The 27044-nt window shown below is 36.5% G+C and overlaps 1 protein-coding gene across 1 annotated transcript in view; it reads right to left on the bottom strand.

Annotated features, from left to right (window-relative positions):
* The window catches only part of ABI3BP (ABI family member 3 binding protein), a gene marked incomplete at its 5' end in the record, with an annotated part of 255936 nt that overhangs the window by 56018 nt on the left and 172874 nt on the right, over positions 1-27044 (bottom strand). The window contains 12 exons of the mRNA XM_023762091.1: positions 565-639; positions 3157-3222; positions 7330-7407; positions 9418-9498; positions 10288-10335; positions 10924-10983; positions 17040-17114; positions 20927-21001; positions 24502-24549; positions 25011-25082; positions 25939-25995; positions 26878-26952. Of these exons, the coding sequence (XP_023617859.1) occupies positions 565-639; positions 3157-3222; positions 7330-7407; positions 9418-9498; positions 10288-10335; positions 10924-10983; positions 17040-17114; positions 20927-21001; positions 24502-24549; positions 25011-25082; positions 25939-25995; positions 26878-26952 (810 nt within the window). The remainder of the gene's footprint in view (positions 1-564; positions 640-3156; positions 3223-7329; positions 7408-9417; positions 9499-10287; positions 10336-10923; positions 10984-17039; positions 17115-20926; positions 21002-24501; positions 24550-25010; positions 25083-25938; positions 25996-26877; positions 26953-27044) is intronic.

Here is a 27044-nt window from a genome sequence, read left to right as displayed (position 1 = left end):
CACAGGTCCAGCCGAAATGGACCCCCCCTTCCCTCCCGAGTGCACAAATTTTTGTGCACCGGGCCTCTAGTATTACTATAATAAGGGTGATCAACTGCCAATTCCCCTTCTTATTTAAATGTTATAGTCAAGATTTCTAACAGATTTAGGTCTTTTAAAATTTATAATGGTATTTGTGAAATTATAAAGTTGAAAACCAAGTGATTTCAGTCTCAAAGACCAAGCCTGTGTATAGGACATGTTTTGAAATGAAGGAAACAGCTATTTTGATATTTTAATTCAATAATTCATATTTAATCAGCATCTTTTGAAGAATCAAGCCCATGTATGGTAGCTAATTTAGTGACCTGTGTTTAGAAAAAATAATAAATTCTCCTTTAATGTTTTTAGAGACATAGGATGTTTTGATTTTGGAATGCATTACAATTTTCAATTCCTTAAGCTAGGAACTTCCAAAACTAGTAAAAAAGAAATTGAAGTGAGAATTCAACAAAACTATAAAAATTGAATGAAAACACTTATAGTTTTGGCAGCATCAAAAGGAAATAAATTTGTGATCATTACCTGTTCCCATTTCAGTCCCTTTGGGCATCCCATTGGGTTTGGGTCTAGTAGGTCTTGTAGTTGTCTTATTCAGAACTATAATAAAGTGGGAAAGAAATAGTTCAGACATTTTCTTATAATAATTTGTAGCCAAGGAAAACAAAACTTCCCAGAGAATTGTAAATCATTTAACCAAGCAATAAAAAAAGATGGCTTACCAAAAATTATTGTTTAGAATATAGAAACCACAATTCTGGTATAAAAATCATAGGCTTGTATTTGGAAATAGAAACCTGGGTTTGTACTCTAATGTGATCACTGGGCTTGAAAAAAAGTAACTGGCAAAGAAATTTATATTTCTAAATGGGAAATATCTTTCTTCATTTATAAGCACTAGATGCGTTCCAAAATGAACTGAAGAACCATCAGGACTACCTATCCAGTGATGGCGAACCTATGACACGCGTGTCAGAGGTGACACATGAACTCATTTTTTTGGTTGATTTTTCTTTGTTAAATGGCATTTAAATATATAAAATAAATATCAAAAATATAAGTCTTTGTTTTACTATGGTTGCAAATATCAAAAAATTTCTATATGTGACACAGCACCAGAGTTAAGTTAGGGTTTTTCAAAATGCTGACACGCCGAGCTCAAAAGGTTCGCCATCACTGACCTATGCTAATGAAAAAACAAAACTGGAAGTGTATTTACTTGTCAAGGCCTTAATTCATAACTCATAAGTTCATGGTCCTTTTGCATGAGTCTCTAGGTACAGATGTTCCTTGATAATCCTGGTACAAGCCCATCATTGAACACAAAACTGTAATAAAACCATTACAATTTCTTTCCTGCTCTGTTGACAGCCATAGCACTATCAAAACTTTAAGAGGTCACCTGCCTTATCCTTCTCTTAGAAGGCTCTTTAAAGAAAAGAACTAAATATACCATGGTTAAGAGAGTAACCACTGGACCCTGATTGCTTGACTCTGAATCTACTCCCATGCTCTTTTTATGTCTTAGCTTCCTCAACTCTACCTAATGGGGCGTAAGGCAAACACTCAGTCAATGTTAGCCATTACAGTAAGTCTTTGGGTTACGTCTGATGGAGATCCATTCCTATGGCGCGATTTTCCCCATAAGTTAGAACCCACCTACATAAGCACCTACGTCACTCACATGGAGCACATACGCAGCAGTAATGAAGTGAAACAGTAAAAAAAAATTTTAAAGAAAGATAACAATCCCTGACCTTTACTTGTGGTAAATAAATAATAAAAAACATAAAGCACATATGTACATATGTCGAAATGATGGAACCTTTTTTTTAAATAAATAAATGGGAGATGGCGACGTAACCACAAAATGATGTACGTTGAATCCAACCTAACCTGAGGTCTGCCTGTATTGCTACTATTCATTATTTTGTAGAAACACTTAGTATAACCATTTCTCAACAGCCATCATGATATAAAAGTTACATGGAGATATATTTGTTTATAAAAGTTACATGGAGATATATTTGTTTATAAAATACTTCTATGCCTAATGCATTTAGGATTTGGAGGATTACTCTAAAACTTATTGGCTTTCCATAAACCAAAGAATAAAAAAAATTATTTGTTCTTTCTTCCATGTGCCTGGAGAGATGTTAACCAAGAATATTAATTTATAAGCCAGTTTCATAATTTATAAATTCAAGAAGACTTTTAGAAACACAGTAGAAAAAGGGTAGAAAACACCAGTCTTTGGTCTAACTTGTACTTTAGCATAGAAGTTATTTACTTGGCTCAAATCAACCCCCCCAGTTAACTCTTCCCTAATAAGCTCCAGTAAGGGAGATCCTAGAACCTCTGAGAATTTAGTAAATTTAAAGTATTTTCTAATGTTTAATTACCACTTTATTTTTACTGTTTAAAACCTGAAAAATGAGGTGCTTTTTTTTATCATCAGAAGGAATAAAGTAAAAATATTCTCCCAGAACAAGAGCCTTTTATACTGAAGAGATTATCTTTTCTTAAAAGATAAATACTATTTGACTTGTATGCATGCATATAAGTACAACCAATAGACACAAGACACTGGAGGGGGGGTGAGGGCAAGTGCTGGGGGGTAGGGGAGGGTGGGAGGAGGTCAATGGGGGAAAAAAGGAGACATATGTACTACTATTTGTAATACTTTAAACAATAAAATAAAATAAAAAAGATTAATAATATTTGAAAGCAAGTAATATGTCACACAGAATGTTAATACTACCTATAATTGTCATGGAAAATTGAAAAAGTGTGTGTGTGTGTGTGTGTGTGTGCATGTGTGCGCGCGCGCACGCATGTGTGATTTATGCACAAATACTATTTCAAAAATAACTTTATATTGATAAAGTTTTATAGTGGTCTCTGAAGCTGATCCTCCTTAAAAACCTCACTCAGGTCTTGTCAGTTCCATGGATCCATCATTACCTCTCCACTTATCTGCAAGGATCAGAATTTCTGTATGTCCTTTATTTCAATTTAAGCATATAGCTCTTCTTAGTGCATCTAGCTGTTCCGATACAGTTTATATCTTCTCAGATGTGCTGACTGTTTGGGTCATCAGAAAGGGAAACAACTTACCAGGTCTGAGGGGTGGTTTTTCTGGTATTTTGGGCCTCCCAGGAGTGGTGTACAATCTATGTGGTGCTGAAACAGAGCAAATGCTTCATGTTTAATACCTGCACTCCAAAGCCCACTAAATCGAGATTTGGCACCCTAGGGACCAACAATTTGTACATTGTGCATGGAAGTAGAAAGAACACCCTGCAACCGCCAATTATGCATTACAGCACTGAAGCTAAAGGAAAATAAAATAAGTGAAAATACTCATGATTGGATATTAAAATGCACATTGTCAGAATGAGGTAGGTAATTTCTAATGTGTGTTACGGATGTCATCATTAGTCCACTTTTTCAAGAACATTTACTTTACCAGATGGTTGCTTAACATGGCAAACATAAAAGGCAGCCAAGCATTCATCCATCCATCATCCATGTGTCCATCTATCCATCCATCCACATCACTCAATTAGGTAGTCACTGTGAAACGTTGTTTTGCCAAAAAAGACAAGTAATCTTAAAGGCAAAACATAAAATATTTTGAGGTAGGTAAGAAGAAAAGAGTAAAAACATGTGATCTCTATCAAAATGTCTTGGCTCATGACCCCTGAAATGAATCAATGTTCACTTAGTGCCATCTATTAGTGTTAGGATGAGAGAAAACCTCAGGGGTCCCGCTCATCTATCGAGGGAGAGCAAGGAGCAACAACTCAGACGACCTCTGGGACCAACACATCAATTTATCACTTCCTGTTCCTGTAATCCAGGGCCTGGCACAGTGAGGATTCCAACTGAAGACTTGTTGAAGAAATTAAAAACGGAGCAAGCACTGTAAACAGGCAAATTCACAAGAAACTCAGGTTGGTTGCTTCCTAAGGTTTTAAAATATGCATTCATCCAGGAATTTGTCCGTTCTTCCCTTCCCTCCTCTGCCCCCTTGACACAGCACACTGCCTCCTAACTTAACTTTCTTGGTAATGCTTTAGCTAAGACTGGAGAAAATAAATTCTTTTTTTCAAACTTGTAAGTAAATTACATTGCTTTTGTTCAGATCTTGAGGGGTATTTATGTAACCATAAATCAGCAATGCTTTGCCTAACAAGTTAAAAAACACCTGCAAGACAGATTATAATGTAGCTCATTTATAAGCTTCCAATGTGAAGACCAATGAGGGGAAGGAGTATATATTTCAAGCCAAAACCAGCAGACACACACTGATATTCTCTGTGGATTCAGTGTGGCCCCTTCAAAGTGTAATAACTAGAGTGAACAGAGGAACCGATGCTATAAAATATGAATTCTTACACACCCTAAAATGTGTGATGATGATTAGCCCATGTTTTTCTTTAATTTTCTTTGAGAATGATAGGATTATCTGTCAATTCAACATAATAGTATTTCAGGTTTTCATATTAATTTCTTCTGTGTTAGACTGCTTTCTCTTAAAGAACTACAATGATCATGGTTCTTATTAGTCTCATTTTAGAAGAAATTTAAATTTTAGAAACTTTAGTTAGAAGGGACTTAGAGCAGAACACAAAGATAATCAGCACTATATTTATTATTTCGAAGTCACAGGATTTTTTATTGTTCCACAGTCTCTACTTAAATCTAGAAAGAACTTTTATAAAAAAAGCCAAAATATAAGTTTAAGTTTCGGTTGTGAGTTACTCACACATCTCATGGCCTTGAGAAATCTACTCTAGGGTTTCAGTTTTAAAGTTAAAAAAAAAAAAGACAAAGAAGCTTTGTGACAATGTAACTATGTAAACATCATCTCCATGTAGTTTTTGGCGACCAATAATAAAAATAACTTTAAAAGATGGCTTCATATCTGAATAGTTCTATAAAAATCTATGTAAAATGAACTTTAAAATGAAACAAACAGGGATTATTGGAGAAACACTGTGAATGATACAGGGAGAGGGGAAGGAGTATATTCAACTTTCCCTGGGTGGGTAAGTATGAGGGGCTGCAAGCAGTAAAATAATGAAAATGCTTCCCAAATGCGCCTGCCAAGTGGATTTCTCCCGTGGGTGGCAATGAGAAAGGCAGTGTCTGAGTATTCAGGGTTGTAGCGTGCTTCAGTGCTTCAGGGAACTGTCTCAGTAGATAATGGAGCAAAGGGGCCACAGAGGAGGTGCTGGAGTTTCCTTGGAGCACTTGGGCCCCATGTTTGAGGGATTGGAGGGCACGCATAGAGTGCAAAGTTCAAGAGGAACCATTTCACCCCCACAGAATCTATATCCGAGTATTGTGTGCTGTCTTGTGCTCCTAATGCTTGATGTTACAAATAAAACAGCACAGCACATCCAAAACAAAACAGTTGATTGGCTGCCCCTTCGACAGAGCTCAGGCAGAGGTTTATGAGGACTGGGCCAAAAGGTGCTCCTAGAGACACAAATCTTGCCTTGACTAAAAGTTGTCCTTCTATTCCCAGGTAGGGCTATTGGGCTGGGCCAGGTTGTGGATGTTACTCTCATCCTTAGATGGGTTCTTTCTTAGGATGTCCCTTGTCACCTCATGGAAATGAATATCTGGTGAGCCACTCTCAAGATCCTTGGCACAGTCTAGAAAAGTGCAACTCCCAGGCAATGCAGTTGAGACTTAAGCTAAGGATTCTCAGAACATAAGAAAATAATTAAAACATAGTATGTTGTATCACTATGTTAAGACAATTCATATAATGATATCAAATCCTGGATATATATCTCCAATCAACTGTGAAACTTCTATCTAAGAAAACCACGTTTTAGAAGGAATTTGATAAAAATTGTACATACATTCATACTAGTAACACAATAATGATATTCCCATTAAAGTAATAAAATGCAAAAGTAAAGAACAGTCCTATGATCTTTCATCCTCCATTCTGAAACCTATAAAGCTCTAAAAAGCTGAAAGCTTTCTCATTGTAACAGGACCTGCGCTGAATAGTCTTTATTTTTTCTGCTTAGTGTAAGTACATATATATTTTCCTGCAAAAAATTAATGTGCTTGATTATTAATTAAATTAATCCAGCTATCTTCCATTAAGCCAGACATTAAAGAAGTTTGCAAAAACATAAAAAAATAAACATTCAAAAATGAGGGTGGAGAATGGATGTAACATGATTAAACATCTGTTACTAATGAGGATGTGGGAGGGCTGTCAGTATATTAGGCTTCTGTGTGGATTTATAAATAAAAAAGTGAATAAGTAGAAAGGTGATAAAGCAAATAATAAACATTTAAAACATAAAAATTAAACCAAATAAGCAAAAAAACACTTAGAAAAATTATGAGAACTGTCCGATGCCGTAGTGTTCAGTCACACTTATTGAATAAGTACATATTGCTCTACTTACTATAAAATATGCACCATAAAATTAGACTTCTTTTATTGTTATTTGCTCTTATTATTTCAAATTTCTTTCATTAAATCCCCTCACCCCAAAATTATAATAAACAAAAGAATAAATTTGTCTTCTAACTCCTTAAAAAATATTTGCTTTTGCTTTTTAGGCTAACTTCCATATGAAAGAAGCAGAGATGGGCAAAAGGGGTCATTTGGGGGAAAAGGAAGAAAGAACACACACAAATACTGGAAATCCACAATGGTTATAACCCAGATAGGACAAAAACATCCTTCAGAGCGCACGAAGATGAGATAGAAGTTTGTGTAGCCGAGTTTAATTTCCAAAACATAGAAAAGAAGAAATTAAAAATGGACATTCCAGAGAAATGTTTCCTGGAAATTTAAATATTAAATCATCTTTAAAAACTGATATATCTTCTTCCTAGTTTCCTTCCTTGGGCCACATATCAATGTGTCCAGCAAGTTGGGCACAGAAAAAAAAGGAGAGAAAGAGGAGGGTGGTGGAGGGTGGGGGAGAGGAAAGGTAATAAAGATTCTTATTTATCAGATACAGAAAATGAGGCAAATGAAGGTCCATCAAGGAATAACAAAAGAGAGCTTTCATTGTTAGTTATCAGTCATCCATTCAAAAGTAAAGCTCTAACTAAAAAACGTGTCTTCCGACATTCACTGATAGTCATATGGACATTAATATTTGGCTGATGTCCTGCACCTATGAAATGAAAAAAATCAAGTAATTCACCGTGATAAGAAATTACATTCTGTAAAGAAATTGTACTTCCTAATTTAAAATGAAGAAAAGAAGTTACTATACAGAGGTGGGAAAAGAGTATTACCCCGAGTTGTCTTTGCCAATTCAGTTGTTCGTGGAATCTTAGTTGTGAAGAGATCTTGGGTGGATTGGTCTGTTTCTGCTGGGGAAAAGCACAGTAAGAGGGCTTGCTTTAAATAATTAACATTATAAACAGGTGATAATAAAAGGGTAAATTGCATCAGTATGCGAAGTAATCATAATAATTCAAAGTTAATAGTAGATTTTAGTAACTCCCATTTATTATATTTTCTCTCTTCTTGCACTCATTATTTTAATGATTTTAAAAAGCTTTTAGCTCAGGATCATTATTTCATGATACTGGAGGTGATGGTACTTGGATGTGTCTCCTAACCGCCTTCATGTCTTTTTCCTATTCCATAAATGATTCCACAAGTTATTTAGGTGAGCTGGAAAGGAAATAGATCAGATGAAACTATGTGTATTTGTACCATATGAGAATACATTTTCTTTTATTTTCCTCATGTGAAAAGCAAAGTTTATGTTTACTGACAAATAGACACACTTCTCCTGACCCCTTCTCCACCCCCTCAAAATGAAATAAGTATGGCAATAGTTCCACCTTCAGTATTATCTTGGACTCATTACCACATCATGCAGACAGAAAATTACATTGTTCACTTTGGCATATACTGGATCCAAAGAAAAACTTTGTGCAAATAATATACTGTCATCTTCTTTTTTGTGTTTCTGTTCTGCTTTATAATCTGGATTTCGCTCATGAGAGATACTTGAGATAAATGAGAGGTGCTGATTCTTGCTTCAATAAACCAAAATACATTTAAAAAAATAGGGAGTGGAAGTTGGATAATTAGCCTATCTGGCATGGGTTCTTGAAAGTACTTTTGATTAATTTTCATGGGTGATCTTGACCTTGTGGGCCTAGACTACAATAGACGAATATTTGGTAATCAGGGTATATTTGCACATTCAGTTTTTAATTTTTTTCTCCAAAAGAATTTCATTTTAAAATGTGACCCGTAACTTCATCTCAGCAGCCATACATAAAGAATGAGTTTATTTGAAAAGGGAAGGAAGAAAGAAAAATAAGGCCACTAATTTAAACACAGTCATGTGTGATGTAGCATGGACAGGCAAAGGAGCCAAAAATCACAAGCTGGGAACACTTGTTTTCTGGTTCATTTTCAGCCAAGAGTCAGGCAGACTGGGATTTCCCACTATGAACTCCCCGAAAGCATGGCCAGCTCATCCCAAACAACTGTCCTGACTCATCCATCAACTTTTCTCCATGTGACCTGCGTGCTCACCACATTAGACTGGCCGCCAGTCTGCCCTGTGCTCATTCCCATCTGTCTTTAACCTGAAGGGACCTTGCATTTTTAACTTCAACTGTCCCTCCAACTTAAACACCCAGTGCAAATGTCACCTCTTCTGTGAAGCCTCCCCTGATGCCTGCAGGTAGTTTGCTCATTTCTCTATCACACTCATGTGTGGGTTCCAATTTGGTTCTGACGTTAGCTGTGTGACTTGGCCACAATTTAAAATCCCTCTATGCCTCAATTTTCTAATCTGTAAAATGGGGCAAGTAATAGAACCTACCTCCCAACGTTGTCATGTGGCTTAAATTTAAAAATACAGGTAGCATCCTCAGGGGCACTCAGGAAGCACCACTATCCCTAAATCCTGTTTTCATATTACAGGGCAAGTTCTCCAGGGGAAGGATCCATCTTTAAAACAGTTTTATTTTGAAACTCCCATTGCTTCACATTGTGCCATAAAATACTCAATAAATACTAGATACAATTTTTCTTTCAAATGCACTTTCAAATACAGAAGAAACAATAAAACACATAGCACTGATACACTTTGGGAACATTCTGTTTTTTAGAATACTTGAAAATTTGTCAAGGTGATTTAAAACATTCTCATTTTATATTAAAAATCACCATAAGTATTAGGACAAATATACAATTAATGTAAAAGAATCAAGTGAAGTGGAGGTTTTATATAATGGTAGAAAGAAACCCTCTATCGCTTGGAAACAACATGAGCACAATGTAATATGGTTTCTTTAAGAGCAAGCCCTAGAAGGAAGGTCCTCACTGGACTGAAATATCAAAACAAAATTTACCCAGAGTGGTTTGTAGATCCTCTTGACTAGAACTTGGTGAAATCATAGGGATGAAAGAGCTGCTTCGGGTCTCTAAAGGAGCTGCAAAAGATAAGCACCAAGTTTTCAATCCCTAGATTCAAAAGCCAGTGCCAGGTCAGAGTATCATATGAGATGCCTTTATTTGAAACAGAAAAAGGAAAACTTTGAGTTATGGAGAAGAAAATAAAGTGTGCACAGGACCTTAGAAAAATGACTGAAATATTGAAATAATGGTTCTCAACTGTGTTTTCCCACTAGGATAGATAATAAATGCCATTCAATGCTTGACACACTCCATGACCATACTGGCAAGATGGGGTGTGGGCCAGTCCTGGTCCTGAGTCTGTCAGCTGTAGTTCTCCCACCTAACACAGCACATAGGATTACAACACGAGTGAGGATATTATCATTGTGCTTGCTACAATCATCGCAGGGCTGCTCAAGTTTATTTTTAAAAATAAACCATTGGCAAATTTTAGTATTTTGACCAATATTAATGATAATTACTTGCCAGTAATGCTCACAAATTGCTAGTATATCGTAACACTACAGCTGAGAACCACTAAACCAGCTGAAAATGTTAACTGGATGGGCATGAGTGAGGTGGAGTCATTTGGAACATGGAGATAAATGAGGTAGGTGAGGATGGGCTTGGTAGTGAGCTGTCTTAAGCTGGTCTTCAGAGCAAAACTTTTACTTTTCTATTTTGGAAAGAGTGATAATGAGAATGAAATGATGAAATGGTTGTGAAAAGAGATGATGTTTCAACATGATCATTTGAGAAAGACCTGTAATCCTGATGATGGCAAGGAAAACAATTAGACTTGGTCAATATGGGAAAGCCATTACCTATTGTTGTCTCTGGCGGATCAATTCTAAAGGTAACAGGCTGCAGAACTGGCCAAAAGGAAACCAAAGAAACATATTCATGAGAATTACTACCTGGTGAAGTAAAAATAATTTATGTGTTTCTACATGCATCCATTTGAACATTTAACAATTCTCTAAGAACCATGATAAATATGAGAAAATTATATCTATAGATGCCACTCAGGAAACTCAGTTTAGTTAAAACATTAAATTTTGTATTCACTGCCACTTTAAGAACATATTTGAGTCAAGTCCTACATGTTTTACTTCAAAGTACATGCACAGTTGGAATGTAGTTATATTTACATTTTGAAATAAGGTGTAAATGGTTGGCTCAGTTAATAATTAGGCCTTATAATATTAACATGATTTCCTATTCAATGAAAACACTTCTAGGAAAAATAAACTAATTGCACATTGTTCCCTAGTGTTAACCAGGGGAAAAAATCAAACAGATTGTATGATTACCCCTCCCCAAAAAGAAATAAAGTACACCTTTTATATTGATATTTTTTTCAAACGTCTTCCACATCAACAATCATTAAAAAATATTTACCTCAAGAATATTTTTGAAAAATATACTTCCTAATTGGGAAAGTAAAAAGGTTCATTTACCAGGTTCGCTCTGAGAGACTTCGTGGTCTGGTTTCTGGGGACGGAGCACATCTCCTGGAACTGAAAGAAAAGGTTACGAAACACTGTGTACTCGAAATGTCACGCCTGGACTGAAACAATCCACAGATACACAATCCTGGAAAGCGAGAATGAGGCAAGCGTGCTTTCACAGTGACTAAGGAACAAGGCGAGGAGATACCGTTCTTTTCAAAGTGGAAAAATGTTACTGTCTCAGGAAGGTTCTAGAGGGAGTAGAAAAGAGTTGGTCACAGTTCATTTTGAAGCTTCCCTTGAAAGGGAAAAAAAAGAGGAAATAACTAATGTAATTAAACACAAGAAGGTAGGTCTCCCTCAAGTTGACTTCAAAATAGAAAGTCAGTTTTTCCCTGAAGTAAGTGGTTAGGGGCCATTTGATAGTCATACTAAAATTCCATTGATAGCAATAGAAAATACATGATCTTAGATAAAGTGCATAAATGGCCTAAAAATTGATGAAAATAGCAAGAAAGATAAAAGTCTTGAATATCTAAGAGAAAAACAAAGTTTTATTTTAAAAGACGCTAACGGTTATTATGTGAAAAAAGCAGTAAAAGGAAATCAGTCTCTCATTAGAAATACCACATGAAAAAAAAAAAAAAAGAAATACCACATGAAAAGTTGATGGAGTGCTTGTTTCATAGTAAATACTAGATAATTGTTGCCATTTTTGGCATTCTTAGTGATGTGGCTTTTAGTATATTAGGTATCAGGGCCTCCTGACATATCTATAATAATAAAAGCATAATATGCTAATTAGACCAGATGTCCTTCCAGACGACCTTCTGGAGGAAGCCGGGGCTGCGAGGGAAGCCCCGGTCCCAGGTGCCAGAGGGAAGCCGGTGCCGGCAGTCGGGGGAAGGAAGGCCTACTCTTGTATGAATTTTGTGCATCAGGCCTCTAGTGAGAATATGAAAATGAAGAACAAAAATGTCAGCGTTACAATAAACCTATTCATATTCAGTACCTGATATCAAGTATATTTTTGATACCTTTGTCCTATTCTATTTTAACAAAATAAAACAGTAGGCTGAGAATTTGATACCTTGTTTCTCAGTGGGGCAAATTTCAGGGGGATTTGCCTATTGCCAGAATCAGATTTCTATGGCAAAGTCTTCTTCCAAGAGCAAGATAATGTGCTTCTTTGACTCAGTTTCCCCACAAGGAGGTCCTTCTCAGCCCCGCTCTCTCACTGAAAGGTTTTCTTTCCTGCCACTCTGAAGATTTCATAAATACCAGAGTCCCTTTGTAATTTTCTTGCATCTTATATGATGCTGGGGAAAAATAATTAGAGTTCAGGCTAGAACTCTGCCTCAGAGAAAAATGAAAAAAACCTTTGTATCAGGTGGCCAAGCACCACTTTACCATTAGTATAAAAATAGGTTTTATAAAATGGACATTCACTTTTTATTGCTTTTGGGGATCATATTTAAGGCACATATCACATCTGTTCTTAGTGTAGGCAGCTAACTACCACTGAAATTACAGTTGTGGAATTTGGTACATTGGAAAGAAACTTGACTCAATTAGAACTTCTATAAACTAAAAGGTAACATCCAGGGGAATTTAAAAAAATCTGGATTTTTTTGAAGGAAAAAGACAAATTCAAAAAGATCAGTGGTTGTCAAAGTTAGAGAAAACCCATCATTACAGTGACTGTTTCACCTTTGCTGTGTAGTATTTGGGGGAATTCAAATGGTAAAATATGAGGAATTTCCTGTTATAAATCAAACTAAATGTTTATCTGGAGGGTGAAGGAGAAGGTACTTGGATTTGGGTCTGTGAAGGTCATGACTATACAAAGTGCCAGTAGTTTATAAATAACCTAATTGGTTACAGTGTTAGACTATACAGAGGGAGCTGGGATGAAGGAAAGGAGACCCAGAAGAAATGTGCAACCAATGAATCCACCATATTGTAAATGCATTCCTCGCTACTGCTTCAGTTGCCTGGGGAATTTGGGCTGGGGTAATGTGGATTCCTGCTGCTGCGATTGGCACTTGGTGACCATGAAGTGATGATTTAATAAACTGCCACAGCAGGCTTTCTAAAGCAGCTAAAATCAGTGGAGAGAAAAAATATAGAAATATTCATGGGAAAGGGTTATGAATCACTCTCTTGCTTGGTCAGTTGCAGCTTCAAGAAATGCAAGTTGTTGTTTTTTTCCTTTTCCCCCATGTGCATGCCTCTGTGTATTACATTAAAAAAGGGCATGATGCCTAAAACCTAAACCTTCCATGCTGGGGGAAACAATGTAAATAATGACAATTTTTTTTAAGAGGGCACTTTTGATTTCCTTATAAGAATATTTACCATTATCATATTTTGGACTCAATTATATTAACCAACTTAACACGTATATTTATGAACCAATCAATGAAATGAACTATCTTTTTGAATAAAGGGCACCGCTCCAGAGTAAAGTTCAACTAACACACGACAATTAAGAGGAACATGTCTAATATGGACAAATGAAAATGAATGTGCATGGATGTTATGCCAGGTGAGAGAATCAATGTTATTCCCTGACAAAGATGGCGAAATATGAAATCTGCAATAAGGTTTACCCTGCAACAGGCTACAAAGAGACTGGTCCCATAGCAAAGTAATACATGGAGGCTACACACTCTTCCACCTCCAGCTCTCTATCCCTTTATTCTGACCTTGTTCCCTAAGGTCCATTCAGTGAGGAAGCAGGTTCCCTACCATTTTGGAGGCCACTTTCCAAGCTCAACCTGGGGTCTTGGGCCACGCTCCCTCCCATGTCTCCAGGACCTTTTACTTTTCATTATTTCTATTATTTTATATTTTTCTCCAATAGTCCATATTTCCATTTGTCCATCAATTTCTTTCTCTCTACCTGTAAAACAGATCAAATGCCTCACTGTCTTTAAAAAGTCATCCCCTGACATGGCTCCTTTTTCACACCATCCCTCTCTTGCTCTCATCCTTTAATCCAGTGGTTCTCAACCTTCCTAATGCTGCGACCCAGTTCCTCATGTTGTGGTGACCCCCCCAATTTCATTGTTACAAACTGAACATAATTAAAGCATAGTGATTAATCACAAAGCAATATGTAATTATATATGTGTTTTCCGATGGTCTTAGGCGACCCCTGTGAAAGGGTCATTCGACCCCCAAAGGGGTCGCGACCCACAGGTTGAGAACCGCTGGTTTAATCAAAACCTTCTATCTGACTCTGCATCCTGGTCTCTCAATTACATCTCCTCCATCCACTGTGGTCTGGCTTCCACTGCACTGACCTTCTACAACCATGGACCCGTGCACGATTCCTCACCCATGGTTTTGAAGTCCAAAATGCTCTGAAACCGAAAAATTAAAAACAAACAAACAACCAAACTCATTTCACAGCAAAACCTAACTAGAACTGGCCTCTTTGCAGTTTTTATGTGTCTTGTGTAGTATGACTCTTCATACTTCTCACGGCAGACACATTAATATGCTTGCAACCTGAAAATTGCTTGCAACCTGAAAATTGCTGAATTCCAAAACATCAGCCCATGGTTTTCAGATACAGGTTTGAGCACCTGAACTATCAAATCCAGCAGCTCTTCTGACCACTCTTCCCTGCCTCACCTCCTGATCCATCTTCCCTGGGACTCTCCTGTCTGCTGGCTCTTCCTCCTCTGCCCACTCCTCCTATAAAGAACTGTGTTGCCCAAGGCTTTGATGTCTGACCTCTTATTTCCTCAGTCTGTCCTTTCTCCTGGATGATGTCATCCACTCACAAGATTTAAGAACCTTCTATACAGGTGACTCCCAAATCTACATCCCACATCTTGACTTCTGTTTAGATATCCTGAAATACATGTCAACCACCAGTTAGATATTTCCACTGGAACATCCTACTGGCCATGCAAAGCCAGCACGTCGGAATACAAGCTTTACTCTTTCCTGCAGGGCCATCCTTCTCTCCCTAACACCAATCAGTCATTGGCTAGGGTTCTAGGCCCTAGCAATTCCATCTCAAAGGCATTTCAGCATCACTCCCTTACTTCCTAACTGCAAACGTGCTGCAGTGTGACTGCAAGTTAGAATTTGCCCCAAAGAGTGGTTTATGCAGAACAGCTGTGAGGATTGCACAGCTTGCAGAAATCTAGATTTTCTTCCTGGTTTGCTCCCAGAAAATCCTAGACTGACTTATCGGATCCAGGTCTAAAAATTCAACTTTGCTACTGCTGATAGCTCTCAGTATAAATTTTGAGGTAAACATTGCGATAAAACATAACTGTCCTGATTTCAGCACATTTTGCATTTTTTAGACTTTTACAGAGCATCTATTTCTCTAGGATAACCGTAAATATTAAGTACATATGTAATTTACCTCTGTTTTGGGGAAATAACCAACAGGAGCCTATAAACAAGGTCTTGGGTTCATCAGGAGGCAAACCTGAGCCTACACACAACCCAGAAACTGAACACAACAGGATCTAGGTTGTTTGAACACTTGTTTGAAACATAGTGACAGTTGCCTCATGATTATTCCTATAGGCCTCACGTCCCAGGAGCACCAGGGAACTCCCTGATGAATACAGATCAGTGGGACCAACACCAGATCTAGAGACAGAATTCTAACTGGTTGACTGGATTTAGAGAATTAACAGAGTAAGCCCCAGGGAAGCTCCACAGGAACTGTTTGTGCTGTTGTTTCACTGCTCACTTACAGGCTAGAATTTCTGTGAAAACGAAGGTGTTTCATAAAATTAAGGCACATATTAGACATTTTAAAACAATAAAAAAAAGTTCATTTGATATAGTGGTTTAATGAGATTAAGTAACATCAGGACCAATAGTATTGCTTTCTCTCTTGAAAAAGAAAAGTGAGTAATATCACTCAGATCTACTGCTGTTATTTGTAGTAACTCAATTTCTGTTACATTTTTTTTCCACAATTGAAAATAAGAAGCCAATCTTTTGCAAGTGGGAAGATCACCGTTGTGTGTGTGTGTGTGTGTGTGTGTGTGTGTGTGTGTGTGTGTTCAATTGGCATTTACAATGTTGGCTACCGGTTTAGTGATACAAATTTAAATTCCAGGCTTCAGGGCCAAGGAGCCCCTCCCTAGCCTACCACCACCTGCAACAACCAGATAATTCCCTAGCAACAACACCCTCCTCCCACTCACAATCTGAAAACACTACAGCAACTGAATTCAGACTTGCTTCCAAAATGCCATCATTTCAAGACACAGATTAGAAATACTTTTGGTCCTGGGAATGGTCGATATGCTTCTAGGAGCACTAGGAATTTATAATAATTGGATCTTTAAAAAGAAAGAGAAAAAACTGATAGTATTTCCCAGGTACTCTAGTTAAAAATGTGTTAGTTTTGCTTATTACACAACTGTTCAGGTAACAGTTCTTAAGGCCACTTGAATACCTGGAGCACTGGTGGCGAGACCCAGAAAAGGTCTGATCCTTGCAGTCCCCACCCTGGCTACTCCCGCAAATATGAGATTATTCCTCATAAATGGACCAAAGGCCTTCTCAAGTGATAGGCAAGATATAAATTTATAGCTAAAAAAAATCTTTATTTTGTGTGTGTGTAACAATTATTTTTCTGAACTCAAGCTATTGCTCCATGAACTGGTAAAAGAATTTGACAGAAAAAACAAACAAACACTCAGTGCTGGATAGTGTTAAATTTCTAAACCCAATGGTTAAACATCATTTCTTTTGTTTGTAAAAACATAATTTTATCATTTTTGGGGGAAAAATTTTGAATTCTTTATCTTATTTTGGTGGAACATTGGAATACAGCAGAATTAGTATTGGCAGGTCATTTTTTTTTTGGTAAGGCAGAAGATAAGGGAACTTTAGTTCTAAAAGAAACATTTTATTCTTGGCATAAGTCTCTGCTTTTTGATTGTTTAAATAGCTTACTATATGAGCACTTAGAGAAGTCTTATGAAACCTTTGAAATGATCGTGCCATGTATGATACAACATGATATCTGAACATAAGTGAAATATTGACCTCATATCCAATGAGCTCTTATGTCTCATTGCAGCAGAGTGTGACAATAGAATGCATTTGGCTCAAATATGAAATAAAACATTTACCAGGTGGAGTATATGACACTTCTGGCCTTGGTGACATTTTTGGTTTTGAAGTAACACGCTGGAACACCTTAGGAGCTGAAAGAGAGAACTCAGATCATGAGTTCTGTCAGCATCTCCTGGTCATGCTGAACACATAAGATTTGACAAAGTGTAAGCCTGACAATAAAAAAAAATTGGAAAATGGTAGATAGAAAAATAAACCTCAAGCTCTAAAAATAGATCAGTTAGATTTCCAGATGCTTGTAGAAAATGAAATCTAAGAAATGCAAAGTTTGACTAAGCATAAGGGTAGGATGGAGGACATTTAAAAATCTTCATTTCAGAAGAGATTACCAAATTAATGAAAGAATATTCTTCTTTTCTAGATGTTTGCTTGACTTCTCACCCCTCGCCCACACCACACACATAGCCTATGTCTCCTTTGAAGATGAATTCAATGAGTCAGAGTAGAAGCCCATGAAGTATGAATAAGAAAAAGAGAAGCTTAAAGTCAAATCAGGACACAGCAGAAAGGGAAGTGAGCATGGAAGGGATGGAGTGGGTGGGCTGGCACTCTGTTCTTCCTGCAATTCTTCAGTTCCAAATAAACCTTTAAATGAACATGTTTGCAAACTAAAATTGTCTTTCTACAACTGTTCCTTTGTAACAGGTGTTAATGTAATAGATACCAGGAAAAAACCCTAATTTATTTATAGCGCATTTTACAATTTCAAAAATGCTTTCATAAAGATTATGCCCTTTGGTTCTTATCAAAATGCTGGGAGGAAGGAGCTATCAGCTTCACTTTAAAGATTTGGGTTGGTGACTATCTGCCTGAGGTCACATAGTTATTAAGTACCAGAGAAAAGACTTGAGCTAAAGCTGAGGTCCAGACATTATCACTAGGTCCAAACACTTGGATTCTCTATATCCAAGTTCTGCATGTCACATTTTAACTTGTTTCTCATTTTTATGAGGAAATGACAAATCTGTGCTAACTCAAAGGATGATTGTGAGAATTAAATGTGGGAGTGATGTGAAAACTCTACTACTATAAATTTTTTTTCCATTTCTAGAAAAATCTTTACAAAGTTGACATTGAGGGATCTGAGAACATTCTAATTTTCACTTTGCTCCTACAAAAACTAGGAACACCTATAGTTTGGATGATTATAAGATTTCTAGGTATACAATTAATAATGGGATTATTAAGTATTACCTATGAATATAGAAATTCAAAAATCAAATCTTTATTTAATGACAAAATATACTTCATGATTTGTTCCAAATTTTTTATCTCACTTTGCCTTCAATGACAAATATAGATTTAAATTTTGCCATCTAATTTATAAACATAATTCATGTATAAATAAGAAGAAAGCTGGCATGTCCATTTAAAGAATTTCATCCTAAAAAAGTGGTGGATGAACACATGTGTATACACTATTGTCAGATGATACCCTTACAGCCCAACAATAGTAATTTGCATTTGGTATTATACATGTGAGCAGGACAGTCTCCTACCCCAAAAGCCTTTTGGAGTCCATAAAGAGCTAGCCAAGGGCTAGAGGGGAAGTACTAGAATTTGAATATCTGTCTTTGAAATATTTAGTAATACATACGAATACATACATAAGCATTCTTGAAAGACTATAAAACCAGGATATTACTGGGATTTATTAGGTTAGATCATGTTCTCTTGGGTAAGAGAGCCTAATTTCATCCACTTTTAAGAGGAATAATTAGAATGTATTTTGTTTTTCCCGACCAATTTTACAAATTGTTCCCTTGCATTAAGTATCACCAGCAAAGCCAGACATATTTGATTGCAGCTATTTTCTATGGGAGATGCTAATGGATTGGGAATTAGTTGCCTGAGTTGGGACAGAATCAGGAGGCTCTGTTGCTTGTTTGGCAGCCACTCAAGGGTTTCAGATGCAGAGAGTGTAATGCATTGAGCTTATGACTCTATTGTTCTGAAGCTGCATATCTTGTGGAGGAAGCTTGGCTAATGGTCCAAATCAAACAAATTTGAAACTTTGAATATAGTATAATAATGGAAATTTAGAGTAAGCTGCTAATTTATTATTCCATATTTCTATATGTAGAGAGTACAGCTCAAAAAGAAAATTATGAATGTCTTCCTTATTACTTAATATCTCCTTTATTTTTTGTTAATTTTACTAACCAGGAATCTATATTCCCAATGTCTTAACTCCAAGCACTTATTTTTCATCTCTACTCTTATTTTTCAACATTCATTAAACTTTCATGCTTTCTTATTTATTTCCATTTCTCCTTTTTCTGTTACTTTTGTTCTATGCTTTATATTCAAATAAAAAATTGAGAGAATCCTCATGTGATTTGAATTGATTTATTTTTAAAATTAGATATCGGTTTCCTATGCATAAATTTAATCTACTTGCTTTGTTTTTTATTCCTATTCTATTCATTAATCACTAATTCTTTCCCCCAGTATTTCTTATATATTAATGTTACACATGTATTTATTGTTATTATTTTAAATTTCTCATTCTATGAAGAGATTGTTGACTTGTTACCCTCATATACTTATGTATCATACCCATATTATTTTCATATCAAAGTTTTAGTAATTAAATCATACACATTTTAAAGTACATTAAAGCAGATTTAAATGAGCTAGATGTGAACATAGAATCTACTTTTAAGGAATTTCCTTTTAAAGAAAAAAGTAACAGGTAAAATTTCTCTCAGAATCAGACCTTAAAGACCATGCCCAAATATATAGTTTTTTCTTTCAATAGGAATACTGAGCTATGATTAAAGGATTTGTGGTGGGAATTCAGAACTGCTACCTGCTAACGTTTTCCTTTCCCATTTTTGGAAGCAGACCATGTATAAATGACAAATTTAAATTTAGGTGACTGGCCTAGACTGTAACTTCCTTCACCACGGAAGGATTCGATTTTGTTTCACATTCCTAGTGTTTAGTGCATTGCCTGGCACATGGTCAGAATGCAATAAATATTTGTTGAATGATTAAATGAATTAAACAACCATTTCAGCATGAAGGGGTGACATATTTGAAATTAGAAGAGAAGAGACACAGGAGATCAGTTGATCGATGACAATAGACTAGGCATGACTGGGTAGATGCGAGGAGAAGGCACCAATGCTAGAATGTCCCATACTTAGTAACAGATGAGCTACAGAGGCTGGGTGAGAAAGAGAGGTAAGAATCAGATATAAAGTGGTGAGAACCTGTCACAGGTGTAACGGAAAGGCGGAAAAACAATAAGCTTTCTTTGAGGCATGTTGAGTTTATGGTATTCCAACATGGAGATTGGCTGAGGTAGTTGGAGAAATTAGAGAAGAGTTGGTTAAGAGTTGGGTTAGAGTTAAACATTCAAATGAGAGCTTCTTGAACAGAATAAAAAATAGTTTATAATGAATCTTATTTGGGTCCTTATCAAAATTTTACAGCATAACAACCAAAGCAATATAATATAATTGTTATGTTATTGGAGAGGACATATATGTTTATTCTTCATGACATTAATGCTAAATAAAATCTACTGAAAACTTAAAAAAAACAAAACTAGGTGATTGGCAAGAGGAGGCCCATTCAAGGACCATGGAAGCATTAGGAATTCTCAAGCTGGAAAAGGCAGAGAGAGTAGACAGGTTACTCTTAAGAAATTCCATTCCTCTCCATCCCCCACTCAAAATAATACAATATTAGGGAACTTTCTGGAATAACTTATTCCAATAATACACTTTTCAGTATAAAAGTAAATGTAAATATTTATCAGGTTTCAATGGAAGACCTGTTTTACAAGGGTTAAAAAACCCAACTCACAATAATTCAGCAGAACAACTTCACTAACATCAAACTTTTCAGGCTAGAATGTAAAATATGTATTTACCTGGCTGTGTCTGAGGGACTCTTGGGCGTGGAGATGTTTTTGCTTTGGGAGGAGTGCGCGCTGGCTGCTTGGGAGCTAAAAGAAAGGACATAAGGCTTGGAGCTCTTGAGCTTTTGCAAGAATCACAGTTATTTAACAGCCTCTACCAGTGGTCAGCGAACTGCATCTCGCGAGCCACATGCGGCTCTTTGGCCCCTTGAGTGTGGCTCTTCCACAAAATACCAACTTCTGCGCATGGGCCACGAAGTTTCAATCGCACTGTACATGCGCGCCCGCACGTGGTATTTTGTGGAAGAGCCACACTCAAAAGGCCAAAGAGCCGCATGTGGCTCCTGAGCCGCAGTTTGCCGACCACTGCTCTAGGCTCTCAGAGATGTTTGTCGAGTGACTGATGAGCTACATACACAGCAATTCATGCAGTTAAATCTTCCAAACAGCTGCGAAGTATAGGAAGATAATTTCTTGTTACGACAGAAAACAAAACAAGAGGGAACATTAAACGATATCCAAGATATTCAGCTGGCAAATGAAGCTGTTAGAATTCTAGAAACATCTACTTTAAGTACCTTTTAAACAGGTTAAAATAAATTTCATAATAACAAGTATTCATCCTTACACGTTTACACCATTTTATCAGATTATCCCAGTATAATACATATTTTGAGTGCAAATAGATACAATTTCTTTAAAAAAAAAGTTAGCATGTCACATTCCAAATATACCTAGAAAAAATGAATGTATTTTAGTAGCAAGTGCTGATGGAAAAATTAATCTTATTAAAGAAAATAACTTTTATTGGTCATACTGAGGAAGAGAAATTGAACAGAAATTAAAACAAAAGATTACTGAAGAAAGTCATTCCTTCGCTGGGCAATTCCCAAAGGCGTTCTAGGACACTCGGTATAAAAACCAATTATTTCTTCACCAAGGAGATGAACAGTCTATGCTGCTGGGGAAAAGGAATTATCAAATGCAAGGTTGCAGTTTGTGGAAACATCTCATTTAGTTGGACTAAAGTGTATCTGGTGTAAGAGGGTAAGAATAAACAAAATGTTTTCCAAGGATAGGGAGTTCCAGGTACCTTGCAAAAAGATTGCTGAAAATAAGAACTATTAGATACTAGAAGTTTCTAGAGTCTGCAGAGACTTCCTCAGGAAACTAAGTCAAAATATGCAAGGCATGCAATGGTCTTAGTGGAATCTTCTTGCCTGTAGAGAGATAAACACCAGGATATGTTGGAGTTTACACTCGTTTAGGAGCCTGCAACCTGGAGTGTTAGAGCTCCCTTTGCTAATCACTGGGTGACAGCCACAGGATCTCCATCAAAAGGTACAGAATATTTATTTATTTATTTATTTATTTATTTATTTATTTATTCATCTGAAGCAGTGGTTCTCAACCTTCTGGCCCTTTAAATACAGTTCCTCATGTTGTGACCCAACCATACAATTATTTTCGTTGCTGCTTCATAACTGTAGTGTTGCTACTGTTATGAATCGTAATGTAAATATCTGATATGCAGGATGGTCTTAGGCGACCCCTGTGAAAGGGTCGTTCAACTGCCAAAGGGGTCTCGACCCACAGGTTGAGAACCGCTGACTAAAGTTTTACATATGTCTCCTTTTTCCCCAACTGACCCCCACTCCCCTACCAAGCCATTCCTACCCTGGGCAAGCCCCCACCACCCCAGTGTCTGTGTTCATTGGTTATGCTAATATGCATGCAAAGGTACAGAATTTTTAAAGAGCCCTTCCAATTCTAAGATTCTCTGATTCTAGAGCTTCTTTCAGTTTTATGATTTCCCAACTTCCTTGCTTGCTGAGGTTCCTGACAGGCTATTTGCTTCCTCCAGGGAATAGGAAAAATAGTTTGCAGGTAAAGGCATATCATGCGGCAAAAATGATTCAGAAAGAGATAAGAATCACTAATAGTATTCACATTTAAACATTTCAATAATTTAATTATTGCAGCTATTAAGAACAATAAACTTCAAAAAGCTTGAGATAACTTACACAGATTCAATATTTAATAGGATGTTTCTGTGAACAATGAGTAAAATAAATAGCTCTATCTTTGGAAATAGAGCCATATAAAAAGTCAGATGGCAATCAAAACACAAGTTTGAACTTATTTGTAATAAACTCCTATTCCAAGAGAGTCTATAAATATTGAGAGGGCTTTTCCTTATAATCAGAAGCATATTTAGTTATTGATGTTAATGACTTGTTTTCCTTAATTTCCAACTCCACCATCAAGTAAACCTTTTATGATTTTTCAAAGTCACTGGTTTGATTTCAGTTTCTCTTATTTGCATGCAGTGAAATGGTCAAACCACTGCAGGAAGGAGTGGAAAGAAGTAAAGGACCAGATAATGACAAGGTGACAGGCCAGTAATACCTTTTATCTGGATTGTGTGGTGAAACTTGTTTCTGTTAATATGTGACCACAGAACTTGTAAAACTAGTCAAGATGATTAAGTACTTAAAATTAGGATATCTATTTATATTTAAATGGAATATAAGTGGTCTTCCCCAGAAACATTACTATTTCCCACGTTAAACACTTGCACAGCAGCTGAAAGGTGTTTTTCAGCCACACCGTAAAGACTATTCACAACACGTGACGCTACAAGTGATGGATAGATGAGAAGAGGGGCAGTGACAACTGTGAGCTGAGTGATGAAGGTGGGGCTTCCAACGTCAAGCAGTGCCCTTGTTACCTTTCCATTCTTACATTCTGCAAACACTCACCTTCTACATCAAGTACAAAATAATGTATTTACCCGGTCCAGTCTGAGGCTCATTTGGGCTGAGTAGGATTACAGTTTGGGAAGGCAGAGTTGATGCTTCTATGCGCATTAAAGGAGAATAACCGAGGTTACCATGGTGCTTCGCACACCTTGAGTACAGATGACAGAAATGATGGTAACAAGTAGACTTTTTTTTTTTTTAAAGAAACTGCAACTCTGCAGCAAAAATAGCATTCCTCTTTCTTCATAATGCTTAGTTTTAAAAAAATGCTTGGAAAAATACATCAAAGTAAGTAATGTCCTTATTTTTAAAATTTTCCCTTCACCCTAGTACCTCCTCAACAATGCTAGAAAGATATATTCCGTAGTAACCATAAAGGGAAAAACAAAGTAATAAAAAAAGTGATAAATAAAGCTAAGCCAATTCAAGAAGCATTGACTTTCACTTAAATAACGGAGAAAACATCAAACATGCAAATGAACATGATGGAATGAGTGTTAACGGAAAATGTGTTGCCAGGGTAGAAAGTATGAATGGATCATTATACAAAATACATTATCTGAAATATTCAACACAACATCAAGCTGGCAGAATATGCAATGTTAGGGAAAAGATGCTTTAGATTTGCTGGTTTCGCTGACTTAAAGTAGAGACAGAGACCAGGTCTCAATACAAAACTGAATGAACAAAGAGACTTCTTGGACAATGGTTATAAATAGAAGAATCTAGAAATGATGTTGCAACATGAATTCACAATGAGAGAGAACCTGAGGTTCTCAGATGATGGTGGCAATGAGGACAAAAGCTGCTTAGGTATGTCATTACCTAACGTGGTCTCGGGTGGTTCAGACACATTTGTAATAGATTCCACAACTGTATCAAAAAAGGAGAACAATTTTAAAAATTGTCAGACATCCAGCTATAGTCAAGTATTTTTCTTTAGTATCAACACATCTCATTCTCTTAAGATTTTGCATCATATTTTTACAGATAGGACAATGAATTTAGGCAAGAAAAAACAGAACCAAGAGTGGAAATTCTATACTATAAAACTAACCCTCCAACTAATATTTATGTTTTAACTGTTATTAACTGGTTGTCAATTGTTATTATGCCTCAATATTTAGATACTGCAGAGAAACTGAAATCTATTTCTGTATTCAGAGAGTCTATTATCATGTTAAGAATCCAAGAAATTTGGAAGCTATAGCTCTTCAAATCTATTCAATTGAAGAACAAGTACAGCAGCTTGAAGTTCCATGTTCCATGGACATAATATACGTGAACTAAATATTGTTTAATTAAACGAATCAAAGCATGAAAACCTTTACCACCTTCAGTCTTTGGCTCCTCTGGCCTGAGTGGTGCTTTGGAAGTGGGATCTACATAATCTGTCTCGGCTGATGCTAGGGAGGAAACAGGGAATGTCTGGTTAGTGGTGGGCAGCCCATAGCACTCTAATGGAATATTGCTTAATGTGAAAACAAAGATTACTAGGTACATCTGTGAGAATAACATTTAGGTGATTTATGAAGATGACTACAATTTAAGATGGCAGAATGAAAGCAGGAAATAAAGGCAATGTGGGAAAACACACACACACCACACACACACCACACACACACACCACACACACACCACACACACACCACACACACACACACACACACACACCACACACACACACACACACACACACCACACACACACACCACACACACACCACACACACCACACACACCACACACACACACACACACACACAACACACACACCACACACACACCACACACACCACACACACACACACACACACACACACACACACACACAACAGCAGTTTCTACCTGGAGCAAAGCAGCTTGTTTCACTTCCTTACATTTTTTAAAAGAATTCTAGTGAAAAAAAGACATAGAATGAGTCCTTGGGAAGCATGAGGATGAATACTACAAACGATATTAAAATGAAAAATAGTGTATTGTGCATATTTATATTGAAAGAGTGATCAGGACATAAAAATGTAAAATTTGCATTCCGACTGAGAGAACTAAATAAGGAAATTGTGAAACTTGCATAGCAGTAGAGCAGACATCAGCACACTGTTCTCTATATAATGTTTGACTTTCAAGACTCACTAGATGAGCACAGACAAGGTGTGAAGAGCTATGAAATGTCACAAAGCATGAGGGCATTCAAAGAGGACTTCCACAATGAGATGGAGAAAGCACATATACCTGACTTCCAATTAGGAAACATTTTTACCTCTAGTTCCCTCTGATGACTCAGTGCTAAATGTAACAAATTCCAGGCCTTCAGAAACTAGTAAAAAACAACACAGGATGATACAATTGATCACTATGGGTTGTTGTGAACATTGAATGGATGAATACAAACTATTTAGAAAAGTGCCTTGCACCTATAACTGCTCCATGCTAGCCGATATGATAATACGTTATTACTAAAACCAAAAGAAGCTCTGATAACTGAATTGAACTCACAATTGCATAAATGTTGTAGGTTACCAATAACAACCATACCTTGTACTGCCAACATGAGTACTCAAATGCCATTAGCTAATTAAAAGATGCACAAAGGAGATGAATAAGATTACTATCCTATGCTATAAAAAATAAGATCCAATGTTTCAAGATAAATGTTAGGGTGTAACAACAGCATTGCTAAGGATGTTTTAAAAATTTAGTTTTCAATTTTGAAGGCGATAAGTTCAGGTTTATGTTGTATAAGTGAAGTTTTTTATCTTTTCTGAAGGGAGAACTTTCTCCTTCCTTGATGGTCACAATTGAACTAGCATTCTTTTCACAGAACAGAATCAAGCTTACTGCTGAACCGTACCACAAATTCATAGCTGTTAGTGAAAACTAAGGATAAAGAATAAAATCAGTTCTTTTAAGTGGTTTTGTGGATTACTTAATCATATACATGATTATTATCTAAAATGAAACAGAGCAAACAGTGAAATAAGGTAAGTTTTTCTACACTGTTGAGTAACATAACATAAACTTAATGCATTACCAAGTTAACACCAATATACAATCATGGAAAGAGCATCATACAATATGTAGAGAGAGTTGTTAAATGTGCATTCTTTTTTGTGTTTTTTTCCATATTTGGAAATACAACCCTTGAAGTTTATCCCTTGAAGCTCACAGTATATCCAGATAAATAAAACAATCTATTTACCAGGTTGACTTTGTGTCATTTCTAGACTTGGTGATGTCACTGGTCTCAAAATAAGAGTTTGAAGATCAGTAGGAGCTGAAAGAAGAGGATCTAAGTTGTCAATTATGTATAATTTATTTCATAGGTTTTAGACAAGGGCAGCAATGAACTGAAATGCATAGACCCTC

This window comes from Myotis lucifugus, unplaced genomic scaffold (genome assembly GCF_000147115.1).
Source record: "Myotis lucifugus unplaced genomic scaffold, Myoluc2.0 scaffold_231, whole genome shotgun sequence".
NCBI classification, from domain to species: Eukaryota; Metazoa; Chordata; class Mammalia; order Chiroptera; family Vespertilionidae; genus Myotis; species Myotis lucifugus.
This window is presented reverse-complemented; position numbering and strand designations above follow the sequence as displayed.